General features: G+C 43.6%; 1 protein-coding gene across 3 annotated transcripts in view; it reads right to left on the bottom strand.

Moving 5' to 3' along the window:
- Positions 1–27563, bottom strand: part of MLLT6 (MLLT6, PHD finger containing) — a 182544-nt gene that overhangs the window by 38903 nt on the left and 116078 nt on the right. For all 3 annotated transcript variants that reach the window (XM_040329957.1, XM_040329956.1, XM_040329958.1), the window contains 4 exons: positions 22207–22273; positions 16914–17038; positions 14649–14810; positions 11717–11793 (listed from right to left, as the gene is read on the bottom strand). In XM_040329957.1, the coding sequence (XP_040185891.1) occupies positions 11717–11793; positions 14649–14810; positions 16914–17038; positions 22207–22273 (431 nt within the window). The remainder of the gene's footprint in view (positions 1–11716; positions 11794–14648; positions 14811–16913; positions 17039–22206; positions 22274–27563) is intronic.

Here is a 27563-nt window from a genome sequence, read left to right as displayed (position 1 = left end):
TTGCACTGCGCTCTGCGAATGGTGCCGACTGCGGGGGGAAGCTGTGGGGGGTGGGGGGGGGACTTTCGGCTCACTTTGCAGTGAACTGAGCCGGTAATGGGATCAGGTACCCACTCCCACCTCGCCCCCAAAAGGTGCCAAATGTGGCAGCGGACAGGGGGGGGGGAGACAAGCCCAGCTTTACCTTTAAGATAGACTAAAACTGACAAATTTGGGCTAATAAGTAGAACTGACTAGGGGGGTAAGAACAGGGCTCTAGAATCAACAGAACATTCCTCTGGAGTCTCAACTGCTTACAAAGCCAAAATTACAATTGATACAGGACCACATTAAAGTGTAATAATGGCACAATATAACAGCTGATAAATACATTCCCTTTCAAACAATATCACTTAAATTAAGAAACAGCAGATGTTAAATAAACAAAAAAGGAAGGAAAAGTACTAAGTACAGAACAGGGAGAACTCTCATAGCAGAAACATACAGTGATATGAAAACATATTTGAATAAAAACACAAGAAAATCATGCCTTTCCAATTCTCTATACAAAAAAAAGTATTAATAGATGTAATAGTGTACGGTGGATAAAAAAAAATTCATCCTTGGCCTCAAACGCTAGCATTGCCCCCTTTAGCAGAAATAACTTCTTGTAGGCATTTTACACAACTGCCCACAATTTTCTGACATGGACTCTGAAATATTTGACCACACCCCCCATGCAAAATGTATTCAATTGCAAGATCATTGTGGTTTTCCTTGCATGAACTGCCCATTTTATTGGGATTCAAACTCTGGAGGTTGGCTAGGCCAGCCCATAACCCTCTATTTTCAAAACAGTTTAGTACAGGCACAAGAAACATTAATTGTCTATTAGGTACAATCCAAAGTAGTTGCAATCTTTGAACAGTACAATACAGGTGGCATTACAAAGAGTGCCATGTGTCTTGGAGAAACTTAAAGGGTCTTAAAAAGTGTTTAATGAGGTACAGGCAATTGTTAAACCAGGTTTTGAGGGTGGTAGGAGTGGTGACCCTCAAAGACAGGTCAGCAAGATAGCTTGCTTGAGGTGTACACAAGTATAAATAAGGACACTTGCTTGATTCCCCATCCACACAATCAGTGTTGATGAGGCAATTCCTCCCGTGGAGCTATTGTGACCTCCCAGCGGGGAGGGTGGATGCGGAGAGCATTCCCTGCCGGGAGAACACAGTGATTATTGTTAGTGGCTAAAGCTACTGGCAATAATTGCATGCTAGAAATCCAACATGCTGGTTGTACCCAAGTTGATTGATGGATCGACTTGGGTACAATCAGCCTGCCCATACACTGATCGAATATCGGCTGGTCCAAGCTGAACCGGCTGAGATTTGAACCATCTATGGGTCGGCTAAAGACAAGTCTATGACTCGCTATTTATCTATGTGAAATAAATATTGAACTAAATATTAGATGGTTGTGGATTCCCTCTATTTATTCCAAATATGTATTAACTTGTCTATTCTTATATTTAGCTAGTCAATTAAAAGCTCTGATAATGTAACTGGTGATAGTACAGTGAAATAAGGTGAGCTATGACAATAACCACACTGCTTAATTAAAACGTCTTATTTATTTCCTAAGAAAATAGGAAATGCTAACATAAAAACACTAAAGGGAAATATTACAGAGCATATGAAATACAAAAACATCAATGATACGTTACGCAAGGTCGTCCTCTAGATATTGTCTCCAAAATGGCAAGATAACGTTTTTCCTCTCTGTCAACACTTTTAAACTCCATTCATACACTGTCCAGACCAAACCCCATTGTCAGCCCATCTAGGTTTCTGACGAATCAAAGTAGTTAAGAGGCAGTCCTTATAAATATATTATTTTCCTAACCGTCCTGCTGTATTGGCCTCTAGGGGCAGCATTCGTCGCTATGTGACCTGGGCCATCTTCAGTGACAGTTGGCCCTTTGATCTTATGTAGTCCAACTCGTCAATCATCTTGGAGCCGTTGCTCTCTTTGAGGCTTGTTAATCAAGCATTCCAATCTTTATCACACCAGGTGTAGAGCCAAGCTTTTGTTCCCATACTCCCCTTGCCAGGGGACATGACTCTTCTTTCAGATGAAGGTTCTGCAAAGCTTTAATGGGCAACCTGTTACATTCCAGTCGGCCCCAAGACCAAAAAAGGAGGCCTGGTGTATCCAAATTTCATATTCAAACACATCTTGTATTATGAAATAAAACATGTTGCCTTCCAACACTATGCTAGCAATTAACAACTCTCTTTGCCTGTTCAGCTGTTCCCGCTGTTGTTTTTTTTTTTTTAATTGCTAAACGACTAATTACGTTGGTACACAAGCAATAAATAACAAAAGTGGAACTTTCTGTGGATTTCTTTGCAGAAGAATAAAAGGTCTGGAGAGAGGGCAATTCATTGTGAATCGAAATTTTATTTCACCATGTCAACTATAAACAATTTCAGATTTTGTTTTCACAATTCTTAAAACAAAACAATTTTAGACTTTGTGGACATCGTTGATATCGAGAAAATGATTATAAAGTGTTTAAATGCTTTGCAACTTATTTATATACATAAGTAAACCAGCTCATGCATGTGAATATGAAGTTGCCATCATCCCTCAATGGATTATAAAAAATATGGATTACCTCTAGGGTTGGGATTATGTAGGCAACAAATAATAATCAAAAAATATAAAAAATATTTTATTTGGTTGTATAGAAAAAGGTTAATAATGATATAATATAATACATATATATAAAAAAAGTATATTGAGAACAATGGAACAACAAAAGATACAATGCCACAATATCTGATTCTCCAAAAAGGAGGCAGTTGAAAGATGGCTCATCTGGATGAGGCATCTTTCAACTGCCTCCTTTTTGTAGAATCAGATATTGTGGCATTGTATCTTTTGTTATTCCACTGTTTTCAATATAATATAATACATATATATTAAAAAGTATATCATTATGAACCTTTTTCTATACAACCAAATAAAATATTTTTTGATTATTAGTTGCCTGCATAATCCCAACCCTAGAGGTTATCCATATTTCTTATTTATATACATAGGAACCATACCTAGATAAATGACAATCATGATAAGAATAATGTTACCATGTATACGCATTATTACCGTATTTATCGGCGTATACCGCGCACTTTTTTGCCCTGAAATTCAGGGCAAAATCGTGGGTGCGCGATATACGCTGCTTCCCGCGCCGAGTTTGAACTACTGCGCCGGCATATACCGAACGCAGTACACTTGTGTATAGTCGGGCAGGCTCGGCTCCTCTCACAGTCACGTCCTGGACGTACAGGACACACAGGACAGGACCGCGAGAGGAGACAAGCCTGCCCGACTATACACGAGTGTACTGCGCTCGGTATATGCCGGCGCAGTAGTTCAAACTCAGCGCGGGAAGCGGAGATCGAGCGGGGAGGACACCGCAGAAGGACGCCGGACCCGACGAGGAGGACACCACCGAAGCCGCAGACGGACGCCGGACCCGACGAGTGCGCCGATGGACGCCGCGCAAGACACCAAAACTGTAAGTACTAAAATCTTTTTTCCACAGGAATGCGGGTCCACTTTAAGGGTGCGCGCTATACGCCGGAGCGCGCAATACCCCGATAAATATGGTAAGTAATACTTAAAAATAAGAAATACTTATATTTTCATAAGATTGATGTAAAGTGGATGTAAACCCTCACATATACCCAGTGAAGTGAACAGCCTTATATGATACACAGAGATGAAACAAATCTCCCTACATAGTTTTACATGTATATCGGCTGTCTTTATCGTTATATACTATTTAGAAAGTGCACATGGTGTTAGGAGATTTTCTGGATCTGTGTGTTTACACACACACACACAGATCCACAGTCCTGCTGTGTTCACAGGCAATCGCGGGTGCCCAGCGGACATTGCGGCAGACGGGCACGCGCATCGGGTGCCAAGTGACACGACGGGCGCACGTACCCGCCCCATAGAAGATCGAAAAGTAAAAGACGTCATATAACGGTGGCCCGGAGGGACAAATTGTTCCCGTCGCCGCCATATGCCCATACGTGGCAGGGAAGTGGTAAAAAGGCTAAAGATAAAACCTACGTGGCTCGCAAACAAAATTTTAAAAGCTATAAATAATACGAGAAGAGTTTTTAAAAAAATATAAAAATGAAGGAGCATTGTTTAAATGTTACAAAGAATATAACAGAATGTGTAAAAAGGAAATCAAGGATGCAAAAATTCTAAACAAACGACAGATTGGAAAATATAGTAGGAGAAACCCCCAAAAAAATCTTCAAATATATTAATAGTAAACAGGTCAGGTCTGAGCATATAGGCTCCATTACAAAATAATCTGGAGTGGGTGACTGGGGCCTAAGAGATGGCAAGTATATTAAACACTTTCTTCAGCTCTGATACCAAGGAGCATGGGGGAGCTCAAGTCCATAATGAAGATGTTATTGACACAGCCCCAAATGATCCACAATGGCTCAAAAGTGATATGGTCCAGAAATATTTTGACAGACTCTAGCTAGTTTCAGCAATCCCTTGGCCATCATTTCTTTCAACTAAGTGCCTCATCCTTACTAACGCATGACTGCTGGTATGAAAGTGGGTAATGCATGTGAGCCCAGTTATTTTTCTTTGTTTTTAATATTATTGACAACATTGTCTTTAATGGTTTTTACTGTGATGTGGTGAATGTTGCTTTTTTTTGTGGAAATCTCATTAATAAATATTTTCTATTTTGTGTTACACTACTGTGCGTTACCTCTCTTGGTATTTCTATATCCAAGTGCTCCCCTTCTTTTCAAGTTGTCAAACAAACCTGATTTCTTTTTACGAGGAGGTAAGTAAAACTTTGGACAGAGGGGTGGCTGTGGATGTAGTATACTTGGATTTTACAAAGCGTTTGACACAGTTCCCCACACACGGCTCATGTGTAAGGTTAAGTCTACAGGCTTGGAAAGATCAGTTTGTAAAGGAATTCAGAGACTAGTGGTAAATGATTCTTACTCTGAATGGTCTAAGGTTATCTGAGGTTCAGTACTGGGACCCTTACATTTCAATATCTTTATAAATGATATAGGGTCTCGAATTAAAAGTACAATTTGAGTCTTTGCAGATGACACCAAGCTATGCAGTGGAATAACATCCTTACAGGATGTCCCCAACTTACAAGCCAACCTCAATGCACTGTTCCATTGGGCAACTATGTGGCAAATGAGGTTTAATGTTGATAAATGTAAAGTTATGTACCTGGGGGCAAGGAATATGCATGCATCATACATACTGGGGGGGAGTACAACTGGGAGGAATCCATAGTGGAAAAGGATCTGGGGGTTTTGGTAGATCAAAAAAAAGCTCAATAATAGCATGCAATGCCAAGCTGCGGTTTCCAAAGCGAGCAAAGTCCTTTCTTGTCTTAAGAGAGGTATGGACTCCAGAGACAGAGATACCATTTTGCCCCTGTACAAATCATTAGTAAGACCTCATCTGGAAAATGCAATTTAGTTTTGGGCACCAGTTCTCAATAAGGTTATCGGGGAACTGGAGAAAGTGCAGAGAAGGGCAAATAAACCGATAAGAGGCATGGAGGAACTCTTAAGATTAGAAAAACTGAATTTATTATCTCTTGAGAAGAGGAGAAAAAGGGGGGATATGATCAACATATACAAATACATAAGGAGTCCCATATAGTGAACTTGGTGTTGAGTTATTCTCACTTTAACCACTTAAGACCCGGACCTTTAGGCAGCTAAAGGACCCGGCCAGGTTTTGCGATTCGGCACTGCGTCGCTTTAACAGACAATTGCGCGGTCGTGCGACAAACAAAATTGGCGTCCTTTTTTCCCCACAAATAGAGCTTTCTTTGGTAGTATTTGATCACCTCTGCGGTTTTTATTTTTTGCGCTATAAACAAAAATAGATCGACAATTTTGAAAAAACATTTAATATTTTTTACTTTTTGCTATAATAAATATCCCCCTTCGGACAATTTTGACACATTTTTGGGACCATTGTCATTTTCACAGCAAAAAATGCATTTAAAATGCATTGTTTACTGTGAAAATGGCAATTGCAGTTTGGGAGTTAACCACAAGGGGTCGTTAAAGGGGTTATGTATGACCTAATATGTGTTTCTAACTGTAGGGGGGTGTGGCTGTAGGTGCGACGTCATGGATTGTGTATCCCTATAAAAGGGATCACACGATCGATGCCACCGCCACAGTGAAGAACAGGGAAGCTGTGTTTACACACAGCTCTCCCCGTTCTTCAGCTCCGGGGACCGATCGCGGGACTCCAGCGGCGATCGGGTCCGTGGGTCCTGCGGTCCCGGAGCTTCGGACCGGGTCGCGGACGCATGTCCGCGACCCACGGCTGGGTACTAGCACAGGATGTAGCGCCGTCAACACTGCGCCGTTGCTAGGACAATGGCCGGCAGCGTCCTGAAAAGGACACTCCCCGCTGTGACTAGCAGACAAGTTACTAGTCACGTGGCGCAGCTTTTTGTTTTTTATGTTTACTGTGTACTTCGCACGTTAGCTGCTGCCTTAAGATCATTGTGTTGCAGCGCAGTTTTTCTTGTTTTTTCCTACTAGTCACGTGACCCGCGAGATATCGCGGGATTTTGAACACAGCGCGTCTCCTGGGATTCTCAGGACTAACTCCCAGGAGACATCGCGCTGATGGGGGATTTTGAAAACCACGCCCACTCCTGCGGGGAAAAGTGAGTGAATGCTCACTAAAGGCCCTCGTTCAAAGGTAAGGAGGCCGATAAAAAAAAACAAAAAAAACGGATACAGACCGTACTATGGCAGCTGGTTTTAAACAGGAAAAGTTGTCAATTAGGGTGAACCTCCGCTTTCAGGACGCAACCATATAGAGTATGTTCATCTCTGACCACCCCCCGATCACACTGACCTTGCAGTTCCCACAAAGGGAAATGGCCACTAGGACTTGGAGACTGGATGCCTCCCTTCTCACTGACCCTGGAGATCTAGCTGAAATTACGCAGACCATTAAAGATTACTTTCAGCTTAATGACACACCTGATGTGTCCCCCATGACCCAATGGGAAGCCCACAAATGCGTGGTAAGGGGGCGTTTGCTAGCCATTGCAGCTAGGAAGAAAAAATTAAGTCAGATTACGATTCGAGATCTTTCTAACAAAATAACCTCACTGGAGGCTCAGCATAAATGCTCGCTTGCAGTGAGGGTAGCGAAGGAATTAGCTGATACACGGGCAAATCTACTAAAAAAACTGTTTAAACGGTCACGGAAGAGGCAGGTGCTATCACAGAAACTTTTCTATGAACAGGGAAATAAGCCTGAAAGGTTATTGGCTAGGTTTACACAGAGGCGAACTCTCACATCCACTGTTCACCATGTGGTGGATGCAGGTGGAGTTACCCACTCCAAAAATGAAGACATTGCTAGTCAATTTCTCTCATTCTATAGCACACTATATAACATTGAATTACACGAGCATAGACCCGTATCGGCAGAGGCGCGCTTCAATCTCATAAGGGAATTTTTAGGCAAACATAGCCCCCGAGCACTCTCTACTACTGACTGGCAAGCCTTGGAGGCCCCACTGTCGCTGAAGGAGTGGGGGGGGGGGAGGCTTTGAAGGCCACGAAGCAGGGCAAAAGTCCAAAATTATAAAAGTTTTGCTGATCTATTGGCGCCGGAGTTTCTGAAGGCCTTCAACACCCTCTCCCACTCTACTTGTACTTTGAGCAGTCTCTTAGAGGCTTATATCTCAGTAATCCCTAAGGAAAACAAAGACCCCACCGATGTTGCCAACTACCGACCCATTTCCCTCTTGAATGTAGATGTCAAACTGTTCGCCAAGATCCTGGCTACTCGTTTGTCCTACTATGTACCTGCCTGGATAGGATTGGATCAGGTGGGTTTTGTCCCTGGGAGAGAAGCCAGGGACAACACCATTAAGGCCCTCAATTTACATCACTGGCTTACTTCATCCAATAGGGAGGGCTGTTTTTTGGCTATGGATGCAGAGAAGGCTTTCGACAGAGTGGCCTGGGACTACATGGATGCGGTCCTTGAAGCACTGGGCTTGGGAAGCATTATGAGAGCTTTTATTGGAGCACTTTACTCCAGGCCTAGAGCTAGGGTCCGGGTCAACGGCCACCTGTCGGACGCCTTCCCCATTCATAATGGGACCAGGCAGGGATGTCCCCTATCCCCACTACTGTATTTTCTTTTCACTGGAAAAAGGATGCTATTACTTACTTAGGTATCCAACTTCCTAGTAAACTTACAGACCTGTAAGAAAAGAACTTCCTGTCAGAAGTATACTGCAGGATATACGCAGGTGGGAGGCCCCCACCATCTCCTGGTTTGGTCGGGCTTCAATTTTAAAGATGACAGTGCTCCCCCGCCTATTGTACAAACTTCAGACTATCCCGATTCGTTTGCCGTCCTCCTTTTTTACAGCTTACAAGCATATGTGCAGAGCCTTTATTTGGGACTCTAAGGTGGCACGAGTGGGGTGGGTAAAGTTAGTACTACCAAAGTCGAAAGGTGGAATTGGGCTACCAGATCTGCAGAGGTACACCTGGCCCGGGTAGTAGACTGGAGGCTCTATACTATTTATAAGGGCTGGGTGTTGCTAGAAAAAAAATTATTTTGGGTACTAAACTCCATTCCCTCCCCTGGTTCTCAAAGAAACACTTTCCGGCTGCTATCCATTCCCACCCGCTGGTTGGAGCAACTCTGCATGCCTTTGATAGGGCGTTTAAAATTCACTCGCTTTCCTCCACATGCTGTGCGATCACACCTATTAAGGGCAACCCAGATTTTCCTCCTGGCATGGAAGGGGCCTTTCTAGCAGCGGAATGGCCTTACACAGATATGCAGGCCACACACTTCTTTTCCAGAGGACGGTTTCTCCGACAGGGCGAACTAGCTTCATTGTCCACCACAAAGTCTTTCCCCTTTTGGGCCTATATCCAATTGAAACATTTCCTGGACAGTCCTACAAATAGGGAAAGCTTTGCGAAACCTCCTACTGTTCTGGAATCACTATGCGCTAGCTCCTCTCCCCAGAGTCATCTAATTTCGGGACTTTATCCCGCAATGTTCGGGGAGCCTTATGCCTCTCTGAAATCGGAGCATGCCTGATGGGAGACTGAGCTGGACACAGTGATAGATGATGCTGCTTGGGATCGAGTGCATCTTTATATTCATAAGGGCTCCTTAAATGTCCACACTCAGGAGAATGGTTACAAAATCAAAACAAGGTGGTACAGGACACCGGAAATACTTCATAAATTTATCCCGACAGTCTCAAACCAGTGCTGGAGGTGTGAGCAGGACCTGGGCTCTCTCCTCCACATCTGGTGGACATGCCCATTGATTCAGTCGTACTGGAGGAAAGTCCATGAAGTGGCAACTGAAATATCTTTGCTTCCTCTGGAATTCACGCCAGCGCAATACCTCCTTCACCTATCCAAGATCTCCAGTAAAAAATATTATAGATCATTAGCTATGCATTTGATCCATGCCGTCGGCCACATCCTCTAATCCTTGTTTAGCTCATAGTACCTTTAGAGGCGACTTTAAATATTGTGTTTTTCCTATGGTTCCCCTTCCAACGTAACTCAGGCTGGCCTGTTATACACTGCTACATATACCTTTAACAATATTACCCCAGACGTTGATACATTTATGTGTGGCCGCTTGATAAGCTTTACATGGAGACAGCATTCGCTGGATCTTTTTTTTTTTCTTATGAATGTAAAACTCTGTCTATCGCTAGTTGGAATCTTTTACTTAGAACTTGGTTATATGTATGTTGGTACTATTTGTATTACCTTTGAAAACCTTCAATAAAATTTATTTGTGAAAAAAAAAAAAAAAAAAAAAGTATTTTTACAAGAACTCTTCTATCCTGGAGGAGAAACAGAATTAACCTGTTTAATAGATACTGGTGCTTTTAATATAGAGGACTTACCTCCAGGATTATTATCTACAAATGTTATCTCTGGTGTTGGCCTACCCGGGAACTCTACCTATTTTTTTCAAGCCATTTAAACTCAGGCTAGGACAGCAAACAGAAATTGTCACTAAAGTGTTAGTTTCAGACACAGTTCCTACTAATCTTTTGGGAGCTGACAATTTGAACCAAATTTTAGCAAACATAGACTACACTTGTCAGGAGTACTCACCGAGGCCGAGATGCTGAGAGTGGCTCCCCTTGCAGCTGAGCGCACTCCACCCCTGGAGGTGATACAGTAGGTGGGGGGCACAGAGAGGCACGGTTCGCCAGCAGGTTTAAGTGACTCGAGTGTTAACCGCTAGAAGGAAACTGGAGCACCGTGTCATGGTCAGCTGGGTGCAAATGCAGTGCGAGAGGTCAGGCTGGGACTCAAACACGAGAAGGCAAGCGGGGTAGTCCTTTAAGCAGGCCGAGGGCCAAACACAGGAAGCAGGCAGAGTAGGTCAAGAACAATCCGGGTCACAACAGGTAATCACAAGATAGCAGGGTACTGAAGCAGGAACACAGGAAGCTGACAGACAAACCAGCAATTCCTCTAAGCATTTGCTCAGCTTTTATAGGCAGCCAGGAAGTCATGCGATTTCTCTGACAGCTTCTCACTGTCAACTTTGCTGCCATCTACTGTTCAAAGTAGAATATGTTTCTAAATCATATGCTTCTCCGACAGTGCCCCTCCTCCACCCCCCGAGGGGCAGCCTCTGGACACCCAAACTGGTCATTAACTCTGGGTGTTCCAAATGAAAAGCTTGGATCAAGCGAGGGGCGTGTATTTTCCTTGAGGGTTTTCAAGAGTTATCTTCCAGGGAATACCCCTTCCATTTTATAAAGGTACTGGACTTGTCGACTCCTTTTTCTACAGTCCATTATAGCCTCAACCTCAAACTCATCCTCGCTCTCGAATACGACTGGAGGAGGGGGCGACTCTTCTCTTCCTGAAAAAGGACTGCCCCAGAATCAATGATGACTAGCAGTCGGATCTCCTCTCCAGCCACCTGCAGGGAGATGGGGAGGACAAAGTGAGACTGGGCAGGCCCAGCGACTTGGCAGGTCATGATAACTGTTGAGCGTAGCTTGTTGGGTCTCACAGGACAATTGCATAGAAAATGGCCTGCTCCTCCACAGTATAGGCACAAGCTGGCTTGTTGCCTACGTAGTCTTTTGTCAGGAGTGAGCGGAGACCGGACCAGTCCCAGTTGCCCAGGTACACTTCTAGTAGCAGAAGATATCATGCTATATCAGGGCTCGACAAATCCCAGGTGCTAGGTTGCCAGAAATTGAGTCCCGCTAGCCCACCCACCCACAGGTGCGAGCGACCCCCAACATGCAGCCAACCCATTTCCAACATCCAAAAAAAAAAAAAAAAAAAAACTCCAGCTCTGCACAGCCAATCTGCGCACACCCCACCGGTCTCTGCACGGGGGTGGAGACAAGCAGAGTCAAGCCCACACAGCAATGCATTCTGATATGTAAACAAATAATGCATTCTGTATACAGGCCAACAAATCGGCTGACCGACTAATCGATTATAAAAATACTTGACAACAATTTTCATAATCAATTATGTCCATTAGTTGTGTCAGCCCTAAAGAACAGAACAGTGAAGTATAGAAAAATGTCATCTCACAATCATCAGTTCAATTTCCTTCCCACTCCCATCCACCTCACCTCAGAAGGAGAGTTTTCTGTTCGAAAGCTGCTCTTTGATGTTGGACTCTTATTGCTGAAGGAGTCCTGGGAACTCACTGCAGGCAGAGAAGATACAGACACGGTTAATGAACATCTGTCACAGAAGAATTATGTAGTCTGCCATTACTGACCTCTCTTTTAAAAAATGCTAGTTCTCTGGCTGCCATAGACTAAAAAATGGGTAGTGGCGCTGCTAAATAGCATGAGATTTAATAAATTAGTCCTTCAATAAGTCCTTGAAGTGGATACTCAGTATGAGTGGAGGGGGAGAAATGAAGAGGGTAGATTACTTTAGCAATCCAAAACAACCTTGGCAGCCTTTGAGGGGGGAGTTGAAAGCAGACTACAGATATGCATATGAAAAGAGAAACACAGGTGCCTCTAGGTTAGAACTGTAAACATTTTAATGAGATACAGGTGCAGTTCACTGCAGAGCGGAGTTCTGAACAGCGCGACTTATGTATGCGTTTTCTTTGTTGCGCGAGCTCGCGGGGAGGGGGCGCTGTAAAAAAAAAAAGTTTTCTTATTTATTTTTATAATTTTAAATTGTGTTTTTAAAAAAAAATACATTTTGATCACTTTTATTGCTGTCACAGGGTATATAAACATCCCTTGTGACAGTAATAGGTGGTGACAGATACTCTCCATTGAGGGATCGGAGGTCTTAAAGACCCCCGATTCCTCCTTTGCACTTCAAAGTATTCAGATCACTGAAAACGGCGATTCTGAATACTGTGTATTTTTTTAAATCTGGCGCCATTGGCAGCCGAGTAACCCAGAAGTGACATGACGCCGCTTTCGTGTTTACATTGCAGAGACTGAATCAAAGCCATTTACGGCTTCGATCCAGTCTGGGGCGAGACACTGGAGGCGGCGGATCGCGGATCGAGTCTCCCGGTGGGACGGGAGGCCCTGTCAGGGCGGCGGGAAGGGGGATGTCCCATCCCGCTCCTCCGCCATTACAACCGAGCGGCTTCTAGCCGCATCGGTTGTTATTCCTGGATAGCCAATCGTTGGCTCTAAACAAAGGTACCGGGATGATGCCTGCAGCTGCAGGCATCATCCCAGGATAACCCACCGAAAGCCGAGGCCGCATATGTGCATGCGCTCGGCAGGAAAGGGTTAAACTAGTCTGTCAGTGAGCACTTAGATCTGCTATGTTTCTCACCATACATACTCCTGGGAATATCAGTTGGAGGTGTTGGACCCTTCCCGAATGATTTAAACCCATATGAGACATGCGTTGTTGACCATCTGTTAGTTCCGTGGTCTACATCCTGAGGTGAGCAAAGCGAGGTGGAGGGAAAGTCCCCTTTTTTATTGAATTCATGTAATTTATTACATGGATTTTCTTCAGTGCTGTCTGGGACTTCTTGTCCACATCTATCGTATTGGAACAATATTGGACTTTATCTTTATATTTTATGTTTGTCTTATTGAGCCGTGATTTGCTCTGCACTCCTTTATTATTAATTTATTTTGTTTATTTGCGCTGATTGTATCCCTTATTTTTTATACTTTCTTTCAGTTTCTGACCTGGAGCAAAGTATTCTCTTTCCTCACACTCACACGGTATTGTTTGTTCAAATCCTGTGATACCAACATATTGAAGCAGATACAGCAGACAACAAGATTTTTTTTTAAATGAGGATAGCAATGGCAGAAACAGTATCTCTAACGATATGTGTACTTAAAATAAAACCTTGTGTAAGGGTAGTTTACAGGGCCACTTAATGAAATACATCAAGTACGGGGAAGGAGAATATGGTGTATAAGACTGGATTTTTGTATTAACCATAAAATCCTTTTCTTGGTGTTCATTGAGGAACACAGGTTTCAGATCTTTAAATGCTATGTTGCCTCCTACTGGAGGACAATGGCAAACAAACAAAAAACAGTGACCAGCCTTGTGTAACTTCTCTTGTTCCTAGCATGTCTCAGTTTTGCAACAAAGGAGTACCGAGAGCAAAACCATAAACATAGACCAGTACTGACCTAGGGTGAGGGCTGAATGCTTATGCATGTTCTGTTTTTCTGTCTTAAATGGTTTAAATTTTTACATTTGTGTCACAATAAGAAATATTTACACCTTCAGAATCATAGGGTACAAAGCCTAAAAAAATTTAAAAATATTCCAGGTTTTAATGCAGCAAAACACTAAAAACACCAAGTGGCTGAATACTTTCTCAAGGCACTGTAAATTCAGGCAATCCAACAAGATCGCAGGTGCCAAAATTTGGCACTTGATGGTACCAAGGACCAAACACTGATCCAGACCTGATTGCATAAAGGTCAAGATTCATCCCACAGAGTATATCCTGAGATGGCAGTATAACATAAAATGTCTCTGAATCCTCGGTTTACATTGCCACAACTACCGCGACTTGGGATCCGATTTGTGAGACCCCAAGTCGTTTGACATGTGAAATCCCATGTTAGTCAATGGGAGCCAACCTCATTAGCACTACTGAAGTCACGCCAACTTTATAAAAAGTTCCTGCACTACTTTGATCCGATTTCAGTGCCACAGAGTGTAAAAGTCCTTTCAAAGTCCCATGAAAGTCTCATCAAAGTTTGACTCCAAAGTTGCACTGAAAGTCACGTGACTTTGGAGTCTGCTTAGTGTGAACCGAGCCTCAAAGAACGAGAAAGAAATTACTCTTACTACTTTTGTCTAGATTGCCAATTTGCAGTCCCTCGTTTGAGACTTCTAAATCACATCGCCTTGCTTTTCCATTCACAGAGTTAAAGATCACTAAAGCTCTAAAGGCAGTACAATTTAAAACTACCACTAATCCCCATTTAATGAATTTACAAGCAGTTGGCCTTTAAGAAAAAACAAGAGAAAATTTGCTGCATATCAATAAGAACAAGAAGGAAAAGGTAAGCAATACTCAGTATAGGTACTTACAATTAGAGATACTGGTTGGTGGTAAACTCGGAGGAAAGGGACAAGCCAGCTGGACATTGAGTAGTTGTAACTTTTCTTTACGAGCAGTGAGAGTCAGAATCTGATCCTGAAGGGAACGATTCTCTTTCTGCAGAGAGTGCAGAGCTTGAAGCATGTCCACAACTGTGTATGCAAATGTGAAACCATTACATTGACAACACAGCAACCTGTACATAGCTATGAAAAACATAACTGTAGTGTTATGTAAATTTAGTAATAAATGGATAACTACCATGTCAATATATTTACAGTATTAAACCACTTTAATACGGAGCACTTTTACCCCCTTCCTGACCAGGCCAATTTTCAGCTTTCAGTGCTGTTGCACTCTGAATGACAATTGCGCTGTCATGCAGCACTGTACCCAAACTAAATTTGTATCATTCACATAAATAGAGATTTCTGTTGGTGGTATTTAATCACCACAGGGTTTCTTATTTTTTGCTAAATAAATAAAAAAAAAAAAAAACGACTGAATTTTTTTAAAAAATGTGTGTTTCTTTGTTACCATTATATCATTTTGCAAATAAATAATTGTTCTGCATCAATTTAGCCTGTAATGTTTTCTGCTACGTTTCTTTGGTGAAAATAACCCAAATCAGTGTATATTATTTAGTCTGTGTGAAAGTTAGAGAGTACACAAACTATGGTATATATCTGAAAACTGATCAATCCTGATGCACTGGCGGTCTCATTTCTTGAGGCCCTAAAATGCCAGGACAGCAGAAATACTACCCAAATTACCCCTTTTTGGAAAGTAGGGGGCATAGTGGGTTTTTTTGAAGTTGTAATTTTTTTGGTCACTATTTTTTGGAGAATTAAGAAAATAAAAAATACATTTTTCACATATTTTTTTGTTATCATACTGTCACCAGTGCAGTACAGCATCATCATATAACTGCTATGGTGGTGATCAGGGACAATGACAACACAAAACATTTTTTAATTTATTTTCATCACATTTTCTTTTTTTTTACAATTTATTTTCAACACACTGTGACCAGAGCAATACAGTAAAACCTTGCTTTGCGCGCAAAATTCGTTCCAGAAACATGCTTGTAATCCAAAGCACTTGTATATCAAAGCATTTTATTTTGCACGGTATAAAAGAGAAGAGAGGCACCTCTAAGTGTAGCAATAAGTTGCTAAATGTTGTACCTTCTATCTTCTTTTTTATACTCAGTTGTGACATGACGCTACTCTAATATCAAGACATCGCTTGTATATCAAGGCAAAATGTATTAAAACATTTTGCTTGTCTTGCAAAACACTCTAAAACCAAGTTACTCTCAAATCAAGGTTTTACTATATGATGTTACCATAGTAACATTGTACTGCTCTGGAGAAATTATCAGGATTTTTCTTTTTTTTACACAATATGTTTGCTTATAGCAGTGCATTACTCATAAGCAAGCATTTTACTGAATTAAACGGATTCAGCTGTGATTGGTCAAAGCTAATCACATGGTACACATTGGCACTGTCTGTACTATGTGATCAAATTGACCAATCATAGCTAAACATAGTTCTACACATTGGATGGCATGAAAGAAAGCCATCCATTGTGTACAACTGTGATGTGACCTGCTGTGATTCACCACAGTGATTACATGGTACCGGCAATGAGGCGGTACACTGATCAGTCATTGGCTGTGTCCTGTGGACAGGACCAGTGAAAGATCATGCCACTGCAAGGCCCCGCATCTGCACGTGGGGCCCAATCTGTAAGGATGTCATATGACGTCCACCTGGATCGACGAGAGGCCGGTGCCAGTGTCATTCAGCCATAGGCCTGGGCGAGAATCGGTTAATTAAAAAAAAAAACCTCAGCCGTTCAACTGATAAAGCAAGCAACAGAAAGACAAAAAATCCCATCAAAAGAATTAACAAATTGGTAAATTATATAAATCTAAAGCAGCGTTCTGGACTGAGATGTTTGTCTGTGATGCACCCATGCAGTGAGTCTTGCAGTGAGATGCCACCTGGGAAACCATACAATCATTCTCAAAGAGTCCAGTGACCTTTGACAGTTGGTTGTAAAAATCTGATAATGTTTTAATGCTTGTTGAGTGTATCCATTAACAGTGTATTACTGTCTGCCAGCCATTGCCACTTCCCAGTTTGCAGAATTCCTTATATTTGCATCACTATCATGCATCACAAACCAACATAGGACAGCCATATCCTTTCAGGTATCATTTTGACTCACAAACCCCCAAGTCTTACTGTTAATCCCTGCCTCTCCATGTTTCTCCAGCAGCTGTTCAAGGTTGGCTGTGATCTGTGGTACATTGTCGCTACTGGACGGGCCACTTGAATCAAACAGAGGAGGGAGACTACTGATGGGTGACCTGAGGGAGAAATCAAAGAACATAATGGGACATCCTTCCTATAAAGTATTAAAAAAAAAAAAAAAAAAAAAAAAAAAGACGATTGAGGGAATTGAAACATGCTGGTTTTATGGCAATACTGGCACCATTCCTATAGGTCCTCAGGGCATAGAACAGAGCCCAAAATCTGTGTGATCAGCTGCTTACAGAAAAAGGGGACTACAGCATTCTCCTAATGGGCACAGGATATGTCAGTTCAAATGTAAAGGGATAAATGCTGCGCTGCTAATAGGGTGTGTGTATACAGGTCAATACCAACATGACAAGGTAAACAATGTACACACTACAGTAAATAAAAGTGCTTAATTGTGCAACAAATACAAAGGTGAAATAGTGCACTAGGGTAAATATTAGTCCATATAACTGTGATCAGCTAGGATATAATTGGACGTTTTGTAGTCTTCATAAAAGCACCCAAGTTGTGTTGGAAAGAAAATCCACAGCAAGTGTAAGACAGCTGGTTAAAGCACCTCCACCTCAAGTAAATATTCTGCTTACCGAACACCAAAATATAAATCGCATTTAGTACTGTATCTGATAGATAGCCTCCGTTCCCCAGCTAGGTTCCTCCACACCAGATAGAAAAAATGGATGATCCTTAGCCAGAACGCACTCATGCGTTAAACCCAGGAGTGAAAACAAGAAGGGCAAACAGAGTAGTACTGCTACTAAAACGATTTATTGTAAAACAAAGTTATGCACTCACATGTTTCGTCGTTTCGCCAGTAAGATGACATCTTCCAGGGGCACTCTGGGAGATGTCATCTTACTGACGAAACGGCGTAGGGAGGAGCGGCGTGCTGACGTCATCATTGTTTGCCCGCGACATCCGGAAGGAACGAGCGGATAACACACGCTAATGTACTACTATGGACATGTGAGTGCATAACTTTGTTTTACAATAAATCGTTTTAGTAGCAGTACTACTCTATGTTTGCCCTTCTTGTTTTCACTCCTGGGTTTAACGCATGAGTGCGTTCTGGCTAAGGATCATCCATTTTTTCTATCTGGTGTGGAGGAACCTAGCTGGGGAACGGAGGCTATCTATCAGATACAGTACTACATGCGATTTATATTTTGGTGTTCGGTAAGCAGAATATTTACTTGAGGTGGAGGTGCTTTAACCAGCTGTCTTACACTTGCTGTGGATTTTCTTTCCAACACAACTTGGGTGCTTTTATGAAGACTACAAAACGTCCAATTATATCCTAGCTGATCACAGTTATATGGACTATTATTTACCCTAGTGCACTATTTCACCTTTGTATTTGTTGCACAATTAAGCACTTTTATTTACTGTAGTGTGTACATTGTATACCTTGTCATGTTGGTATTGACCTGTATACACACACCCTATTAGCAGCGCAGCATTTATCCCTTTACATTCTATACTATATGTTCATCTGACATATTTTTGCTGCAGCAGCCACATCTACAAATTTATTTTGACATCACATTAATAATAATTTCATTTATAAGACCTGCGCTGTATTCCCCATATATATATGTCAGTTCAAAGCCTGACCACCTGCTCACAGGACATGACTCGCAATCATTTTGCCTATGTGCTATACAGAGATTGTATCATTTACTGGTGGAAATTTACACCGGGAATGAATGCAGCAGGAAAATATGTTTAATTCTCCTGCCCCAGCTCATAGAGGTGGGTGCCTGTCTTGCCCTGGCCCTGGTCTTAAAGCGGGGGTTCTGCGGAAAAACGCTGTTAACATACGTCATCTTGTACTCACTAGTCCCAATATTGCAGCCGCCAGGATTTTCATTTGCCCGCAAAGGATATTTTATAAAAATCTTAGATGGACATTGCCATCTTAATTATGGGCACTCTGAAGCCCTCCTCTATTTCCTTCCGGGATGCGGTGACGCGGTGAATGCTGATGTCCCAGCATTCACCGTTTTATCCCGCGCATGCCCAGTGTGACGGCGAGCCGCGCCGTCAACACTGTACAGTTTCTATAACAACGGCCGGCGGCGTCCTGAAAAGGACACGCCCCGCTGTGACCAGCACTAGTTCTGAAAGGATTATTGTTCTCGTCATGAGGACTAGACCCTCGTGATCAATCCCACAAGTCATTGCGGCGATCGCGACACGCCCAGTCCCGCACACCTAGAACCAGGAAGTGCCTGCTTCAGGACAGGAAAATAAGGTATGTCAATTTTTTATAATTTTTTTAATAGCGGACTAGTAGTAGACATCCAGGCCACTATTATTTAAGGCAAAGTTGTAAAATTGGGTGAACCTCCACTTTAAGAAATCTATGCATCCCTTTCTCTATAATACTTTCATTTCTGTGAACATTATCCAATGGCTGCCATAGTGAAGACATACTACCAAGCAGATTAGTAAATGTCACCTTATATTTCATAAATATAAAGGTGTTGTGCATGTTGTAAGCCCCATCGCCTCCCAATAAACTCCATCCTTTCCCAGAGGTGTATCATGGAAGGTGTATTTAAAATACAGAAATAACAGTTCATACATGAAACCTCCCCACAAGCCTACAATAAGTCCTGCTTTTCCTCCACTGTCTGAATACATAACTCCTCTGCATCCTCTCCCATTGAAATCCAATCAGCTGCTGCTCCTCTCTCCCTTCCACTGAACATCGCTCTTGCTTTGCCACCCTTGCCTCTGTCCTTAATTATCTTCACTCACCCACCAATTTTTTATTCTGTTTTCCTTCCCAGTAACCTGCTGGTTTCCAATATTCCACATTCAGCAGCTGCTTCTCTGTTATCTCTATCACACCAATCATGGTTTATGATCTGCGTCTGCTCTGCCCCTTTACCCAGTCTTCCCACTCTGTCTCCTAGTTTCCCTTTACTCTACAATCAGTTTAGGGCCCTTTCACACTGGTGCGTTTTTGCGGTAAAAATAGCGCTATTAAAACGCTCATAAAACGCTCCCCATGCCCCCTCCATTGAAATGAATTAAAAACCGCTGTAAAAACGGAGAGTTAAAATTCGCGGTAAAACACCGCAATTTTAACACGTTTTTAATTCATTTCAATGGAGAGGGGCATGGGGAGCATTTTAATAGCGCTATTTTTACCGCAAAAACGCACCAGTGTGAAAGGGCCCTTATGATCAGTTCTAATAAGAGGATACACACAACCTTATGTGTTCAGCTAATGTACAGTAGCTTGAAAAAAGTATTCATACCCCTTGAAGTTTTACGTTTTGGTTGGAACATGACAAAATATGGAAATGTATTTTATTGAGATTTTAGACCAACACAAAGTGGCACATAATTGTGAAGTGGAAGGAAAATCAGCCCCTTTACTCTGACACCCCTAACTAAAATCTTGTGGAACCAATTGCCTTCAGATGTTACCTAATTAGTAAATAGAGTCCACCTGTGTGTAAATGAATCTCAGTATAAATACAGCTGTTCAGTGAAGTCCTCAGTGAACCTTAGTGAACAAACAGCATCATGAAGGCCAAGGAACACACCAGACAGGTCTGGAGAAGTTTAAAGCAGGGTTAGACTATAAAAAAATAAGCTTTAAAACATCTCACTGAGCACTGTTCAATCCATCATCCAAAAATGGAAAGAGTATGGCACAACTGCAAACCTACCAAGACATGGTCGTCCACCTAAACTGACAGGCCAGACAAGGAGAGCATTAATCAGAGAAGCAGCCAAGAGGCCCATAGTAACTTTGGTGGAGCTGCAAAGACCCACAGCATAAGTGCGTTCAAGGAAATGCCCCCCAATATCTATGCGAAAAACTAAAAGCTCACAACCCCCTTACGCGTTCTGCGATCCACCAACCAAAATCTACTCCAGATACCCAAAGCCAGATACAAATCCAAAGGAGAACGGAGATTTGCAGTCCAAGGACCCAGACTATGGAACGCTCTACCAACCAACATCCGATTGGGGGTGAACCACTTGGCCTTCAGAGGAAAAATCAAAACCCATCTCTTCTGAGGGCAAAAGTTTCACCTAAGAAAATGGATACTAATCGCCCAGAAGCGATTCAGTTCGCATTTGTTGTGCTATATAAGTTTCTCACTCACTCACTCAGCTCAGGTGGGAGAATCTATCCACAGGACAACTATTAGTCGTGAACTCAACAAATCTAGCCTTTATCGAAGAGTGGCAAGAAGAAAGCCATTCTTGATAGAAAGCCATAAGAGGTCCCGTTTGCAGTTTGTGAGAAGCCATGTGGGGACACAGCAAACAAGTGGAAAAAAAGCACTCTGGTCAGATGAGAACAAAATTGAACTTTTTGGCCAAAAAGCAAAATGCTATGTGTGGCGGAAAACGAACACACCCTGAACACACTATCCCCACCGTGAAACATGGCGGTGGCAGCATCATGTTGTGGGCATGGAAGTTGGTCAGAGTTGATAGGAAGATGGATGGAGCCAAATACAAGGCAATCTTAGAAGAAAATCTGTTAGAGTCTGCAAAAGACTTGAGACTGGGGCAAAGGTTCACCTTCCAGCAGGACAACGATCCTAAACATACAGGCAGAGCTACCATGGAATGGTTTAGATCAAAGCATATTCATGTGTTATAATGGCCATGCAAAGTCCAGACCTAAATCTAATTGAGAATCTGTGGCAAGACTGGAAAATTGGTGTTTACAGGCGCTCTCCATCCAATCTGACAGAGCTTGAGCTATTTTGCAAAGAAGAATGGGCAAAATGTCACTCTCTAGATGTGCAAAGCTGGTAGAGACATACCCAAAAAGACTTACAGCTCTAATTGCAGCAAAAGGTGGTTCTACAAAGTATTGACTCAGGGGGGCTGTGGCACGCCACACTTTTAACATATTTGTAAAAAATTCTGAAAACCATTTATCATTTTCCTTCCACTTTACAATTATGTGCCACTTTGTGTTGGTCTATCACATAAAATCTCAATAAAATACATTTATGTTTTTGATAATAACATGACAAAACGTGAACATTTTCAATCAGTATGAATACTTTTTCAAGGCACTGTATTGTCTGATAAAACATGTTGGAAAGTTAAAGCCAACATTTGCTTGCTATATGCAACACCGTTAATTGCCATGTCTACCTTTTATCAATAACCCTAACTTTACTGAAATCAGCAACATTTTACCCCTTTGTGAGGCGCTACAAAGAATACTTACATGGAGGAAAGACTTTCTCTTGGAGAATTTCCACTACATACAAAGCTGCAATCTTCTATTTCAGGCTCTGTATAAAACATATAATTGCTGTTAGTATCAATGCCACCTATTGCCAGATCATTTCAACAACAATCTTTCCATAAGATTATATGTGTATTTATTTATCTGTAAAAGCTTTAGGAGGACTTACAAAAGCCCTAAGAACGCTGCTGGGGGTTGCCATCTTGGATGTAAATTCAACAACCCCAGATGAATCAGAGCTCAATATACTCAATCAATATTGTTTTTATTCAGATCTTTCTAGGATGCCATATGAACGGTTATGTAGGTAGGTGAAGGTAGAGGCAAATGAGCTACCAGCTACCAGCTCAGGAGGTGGTTAGACACTCCCAGAAGAGGAGTATTATGTGCAAAGAGGGAGAAGGATGTGCTAGGGAGTCAAGTCTTCTAAAGAAGTCAAATTTGCTAGTGAGTTCAGGTACATTGCAAGTAAATGAAAATATGGTTTATGTAAAGTAAAAACACAGATGCACAATATCTTAAATGCTGCTTAAATTGCTGAATCTATATAAATACATGTAATATATAAATAATAAATAATAATAATAATAATAATAATAAATGCTTGATTTTTCTGTGCTTTTACCTGCAACCTGTTTAAGTTTGTCACATGAGGGTTGATTTACAAAAGGCAACTCCACTTTGCACTACAAATGCACTGCAAGTGAACTTTCAAGTGCAGTCGCTGTAGATATGAGGGGGACATGCAAGGAAAATAAAAAACAGCATTTTTGCTTGCACACGATTGGATGATAAAAATCGGCAGAGCTTCCCCTAATTTCAGAGCTTCCCCTCAAAAATACAGTGATCTACAGTGACTGCACTTACAAGTGTACTTTCAAGTCCACTGAAGTGCAAAGTGGATTTCCTTTTAGTAAATCAACCTCGTGGTCTCTAGAAGTAGATGTAAACTGTAATTTAATAAGATTGAATCTGGCCATACTTGGTTAAACTTTCATTCGATTGTTCACAGAAAAATTGTTTGTTGGAATCTTTTTTGCCATGGAGTGGCCTAATTTTGTTCAAAAGGCCTTAAAATATCATCCAAACTTGCTATTTGAATGGAATCCCTGATGAATTTTTATTTTTAAATCAGAAAAAGATTTATTGGGATTATTTATAGGTGATATTTATATTTATATTTATATAGATTATTTATATAATTTATATATAAATTATTTATAGGTGGTTTAAGAGGGGGAAGTATATGACGCACCCCCTGCACAAAGGTACCCACCAGAGAATGGGCCCCCAAAGGCAGCTGTAAGAACACAGCCAAAGCTGAAATCTGTCCCTTAATGGTGCTTAAGGCAAGTTTCTGATCTACTCCACGCTGTAAAAACAGCAGGACCCTGGAAACCGAATACGTCCGTGGACACCACCCCATCTCCTCGCACAAAGATGTAGGACTTCCAGGTGCGATGGTAGATTTTCCTGGAAGAAGACTTCCGTGCCCTCAGCATGGTTGAGATGACCGAGTCGGAAAGACCTTGGTCCCTTAGTACCTGGCTTTCAATAGCCATGCCGTTAAATGCCAGCGACTGTAAAGCAGGATGAAGTATGGGGACATGAGACAGAAGGTCCTCCCGCATTAGCAGTCGCCAGGGTGCATCCGCCACCAGGCACACGATATCGGAGTACCAAGGACGCCGGGCCAATCTGGAGCGAATAGAATCATCGGGATCCCTTCGGCCTCCACTCTGTGGAGCAGCCGAGGAAGCAACTTCAATGGGGAAACGGCATAAATTAGCCGATACTGACCCCACCAACGTGTCTGATGCGTCTTCCCAGGGTTCTCTGGACCTGGCCACAAACCTTGACACTTTGCGGTTGAGGCGAGAGGCCAGGAGATCCACGTCCGGAGTTCCCCACCTCCTGCAAAGGAGTTGAAACTTCTCCGGATGCAATGAACATTCCCCCTGGTCCAGCATCTGGCGACTCATGTAGTCCGCCTGCCAGTTTTCTATGCCTGAAATGTAGAGGTCCGATAGAGACGGCACGCTTCTTTCCACCCAACGCAGGATGTGAGTGACCTCGGACGCTGCAGCCGAGCTCCGTGTTCCCCCCTGATGGTTGACATAAGTCACCGCTGTGGCATTGTCCGAATGAATCCTGATTGGGCAACCTTGCAACCTCCTCGACCACGAGGAAAGGCATAGCCTGATCGCCCGAAGTTCCAGGACATTGATCGGCAGACGGGATTCCTGTAAAGTCCAGCGACCCTGGACCCCCCAGACGCCCCCCCAACCTGTGAGGCTGGCATCCGTTGTAATCACCGTCCACTGGAAGGGAAGGAATGACTTCCCAGACCGAACAGCCGGGAATCTCAGCCACCAATTCAGAGAGACTCTAAATAGGTGGCTTACCTGAATCTGGCGATCCAGAGACAATGGAGATTTGAAGGATCTCCTTCTGCAATACTCGAGTGTGGAACTGGGCATACGGTACTGCCTCGAAGGAGGCTACCATCAGACCCAGGACTCGCATGCAAAAACGGAGAGATGACCATTTGTGGGATGCCAACAGCTTCACCGCAGACTGAAGAGTCTGCAATTTTTCTAGGGGAAGAAAGACTCGCCTCCACGGAGTCCAGAATCAACCCCAGGTATTCCAAACGCAGTACCAGGACCGACTTCTGGATGTTTAACACCCACCTGAATTCTCGGAGGGTCTGGCTGGCAATAGTCACATCCACCTCTAATTCTGAGCCAGAAGCTGCTCTCAGAAGAAGATCCTCTAAGTAACCCACAACAGCAATGCCTTGCTGTCTCAGCAAAGCTAGAATCGGTGCGAGCACCTTGGTGAAAACTCTTGGTGCTGACGCTAGGCCAAAGGGAAGAGCCACAAACTGATAGTGGTCATCTCCTATTACAAAGCGCAGAAACCTCTGGTGTCCTGCGCAAATTGGGACATGCAAGTATGCGTCCTTAATGTCAAAAGGACACCAGAAAGTCCCCCGGATGGAGCGCAGCCACCACCAAGCGAATGGATTCCATGCGGAACTTCTGTACTCTCACAAAGGCATTTAGGGCTTTGAGGTCCAAGAATGGACGGACCCCGTCCTTCTTTGGGACCACAAACAGATTCAAATAAAATCCCTGAAACCTCTCGTCCTGCGGAACAGGTAAAATTACCCCGCATCTCAGTAAGTCTTGCACTGCCCCTAATAGGGCAGACCGACGAGTCGGAAGGAGAGGGAGATTTGAGGGAAAGAATCTGTTCAGCGGACAGGAAAGAAACTCCATCTTGTACCCCGAAGAGACCACCTCACAGACCCACTGGTCGGAGAGCAGGGAGGTCCACCAAGCTGTAAACCTGCAAAGCCATCCCCCCACCCATGAGTCGAGCGGGGGCAAAACTTCATGCAGTGGTGGGTTTGGATGCCGGTTTGTTCGTCTTACGCACCCAATGAATGTTTCTGTCCCCCAGCTGAGCTTTCGTCAGCCTCGGAGGGTCTACCCTCGGGCCCTGACTGACGAAAATACTGCTTCTGTGTGGGAAAAGAAAAACCCGGCTTATGGCGTGGATCCTTCCTCTTGGTGGACTGAGGGAGGAGAGTGCTCTTACCTCCTGTGACATCCTTAATAATGTCGTCCAGCGAGGTACCAAAAAGTCTCCCACCTTTGTAGGGTAAATCTGCCAGAGCTTTTTTGGATGCTTGGTCAGCAGATCAGCATTTCAGCCAAATCAGGTGGCGCAACACTACCGCAGGAACATAGGCTCTGGATATCAAGGGGGCTGCATCCAGGGTAGCATCACAGACAGATACAAGGCCCAGGACCAACTGGTCGGCCAGTCTAAAATATTCAGGAGGGAGCTGCTGCTCCTCCACACTTTGGTGCAAAACCTTTGCCCATTCAGTGAGTGTCTGAGACACCAAGGTTGCAGCCAAAATAGGCCGCAATGCAGACCCTAGCATGGTAAACATGGAGTGGGTCACCGCCTTGGACATCCTATCAGTATGGTCCTTGAAAGCAGGGGTCCCTTCTATAGGGAGAGTGGTTACCTTGTTTAACCAAGCAACCGGGGCGGTCAACCACCGGAGGAGAAGCCCATTTTTTCAAAAGGCTGTCCTCAAAAGGGTAACGGACCGCCAGGCGCTGAGGGTCCACAAAGGACTTCTGCGGCCGTTCCTATTCCTTATCTATGAACTTATCAAAGAAAGTAACATAAGGAAAAACTTTCACAGAGTGGTTAGATTTGTGTGACCCAAAGGAGATAGACACCTCTGTGGAAGTCCCAGTTGCATCTTCCAGCTTGAGTGAGTCCATCACAGCATCAATAAGTGCACTCACAAGTGCCCTGTCTTGCACTGACTCGGACGAAGGGTCCTCCTCACCAGGGAGGTCCTGGTTCGCATCCTCTGACATACCAGAACCGGTGTCCTGAGCCGCAGCCATGCCCGAATTTGAGTCAGAGCATTCCCCAGAAGATGGTGGGGGAGGTGCGCTCTTTACCCCCTTTACGCCCGCACACCGCTTCCACCCTGTCAACAGAAACTGCAGGTGCAGGGGCACCGTTTGCGGCCTCTGGCAATGTAGGGGAAGAAAGGCCAGATACTGACTCCATTATCACTCACCGACAGCCCTCAGGGTGAAAAACACTTAAGAATTCCACCCTCCTTGCTGCACCGACCGGGGGGTTACCCAGGGGACTCACCACCCAGAGAGACCGCTCAGCACAGCTGCCCGCCTTCCTTGTATACACAGCGTGTGTGCAAGGAAAAAACTGTGAGCTAAAATCTGTGAGGTAAAATCCGTCAGCTGTGCTCCATTCAGAAAGCCACTGCTAGAGACTTCCCAGGAGACAGACCCCCCCTCACAGAAAGCGGACCCCGACGCCCCACAGGGACCCGAAGCCCCCCCACAGGTACACCCCGGTCGCAGCAGGCACTAGGGCAGGAGGGGAAAGGGCGACAGAGAGCAGGGAAAGGGGGGACAGGAGAACCCCTTAATCCTGGGAATGCCCAGCTGTTCCATCCTGCCGAGGCAGGAGGAACCGTACTTACCCGTCCTTGCGAGGACATGCTGGCACGTCCCTGACAGACCCACAATCGATGGTACGGATTAGCTGTCGGCCCGTTCCACTGTGAGCGAGACAACAAAACAGCCCAGTCATGTGTGAACCCTGTAGCAAAAAGCCCACCGGCCACCCCAGGAGTCACGGGGTATGTCGTGGCAGACCCAGCGCTTAGCCAAGGTGTGCTCACGCTCGCTGGCCGGACTAGGAACACTACAGGGATCTATATATCCAGCCTGTCGCCCAGCCGGCAGTTGATAGAAGAATCTTAAAACAAA

This window comes from Rana temporaria, chromosome 12 (genome assembly GCF_905171775.1).
Source record: "Rana temporaria chromosome 12, aRanTem1.1, whole genome shotgun sequence".
NCBI classification, from domain to species: Eukaryota; Metazoa; Chordata; class Amphibia; order Anura; family Ranidae; genus Rana; species Rana temporaria.
Note: the sequence above shows the minus strand (reverse complement) of the source record. Positions and strands in the feature narration are given on the sequence as shown.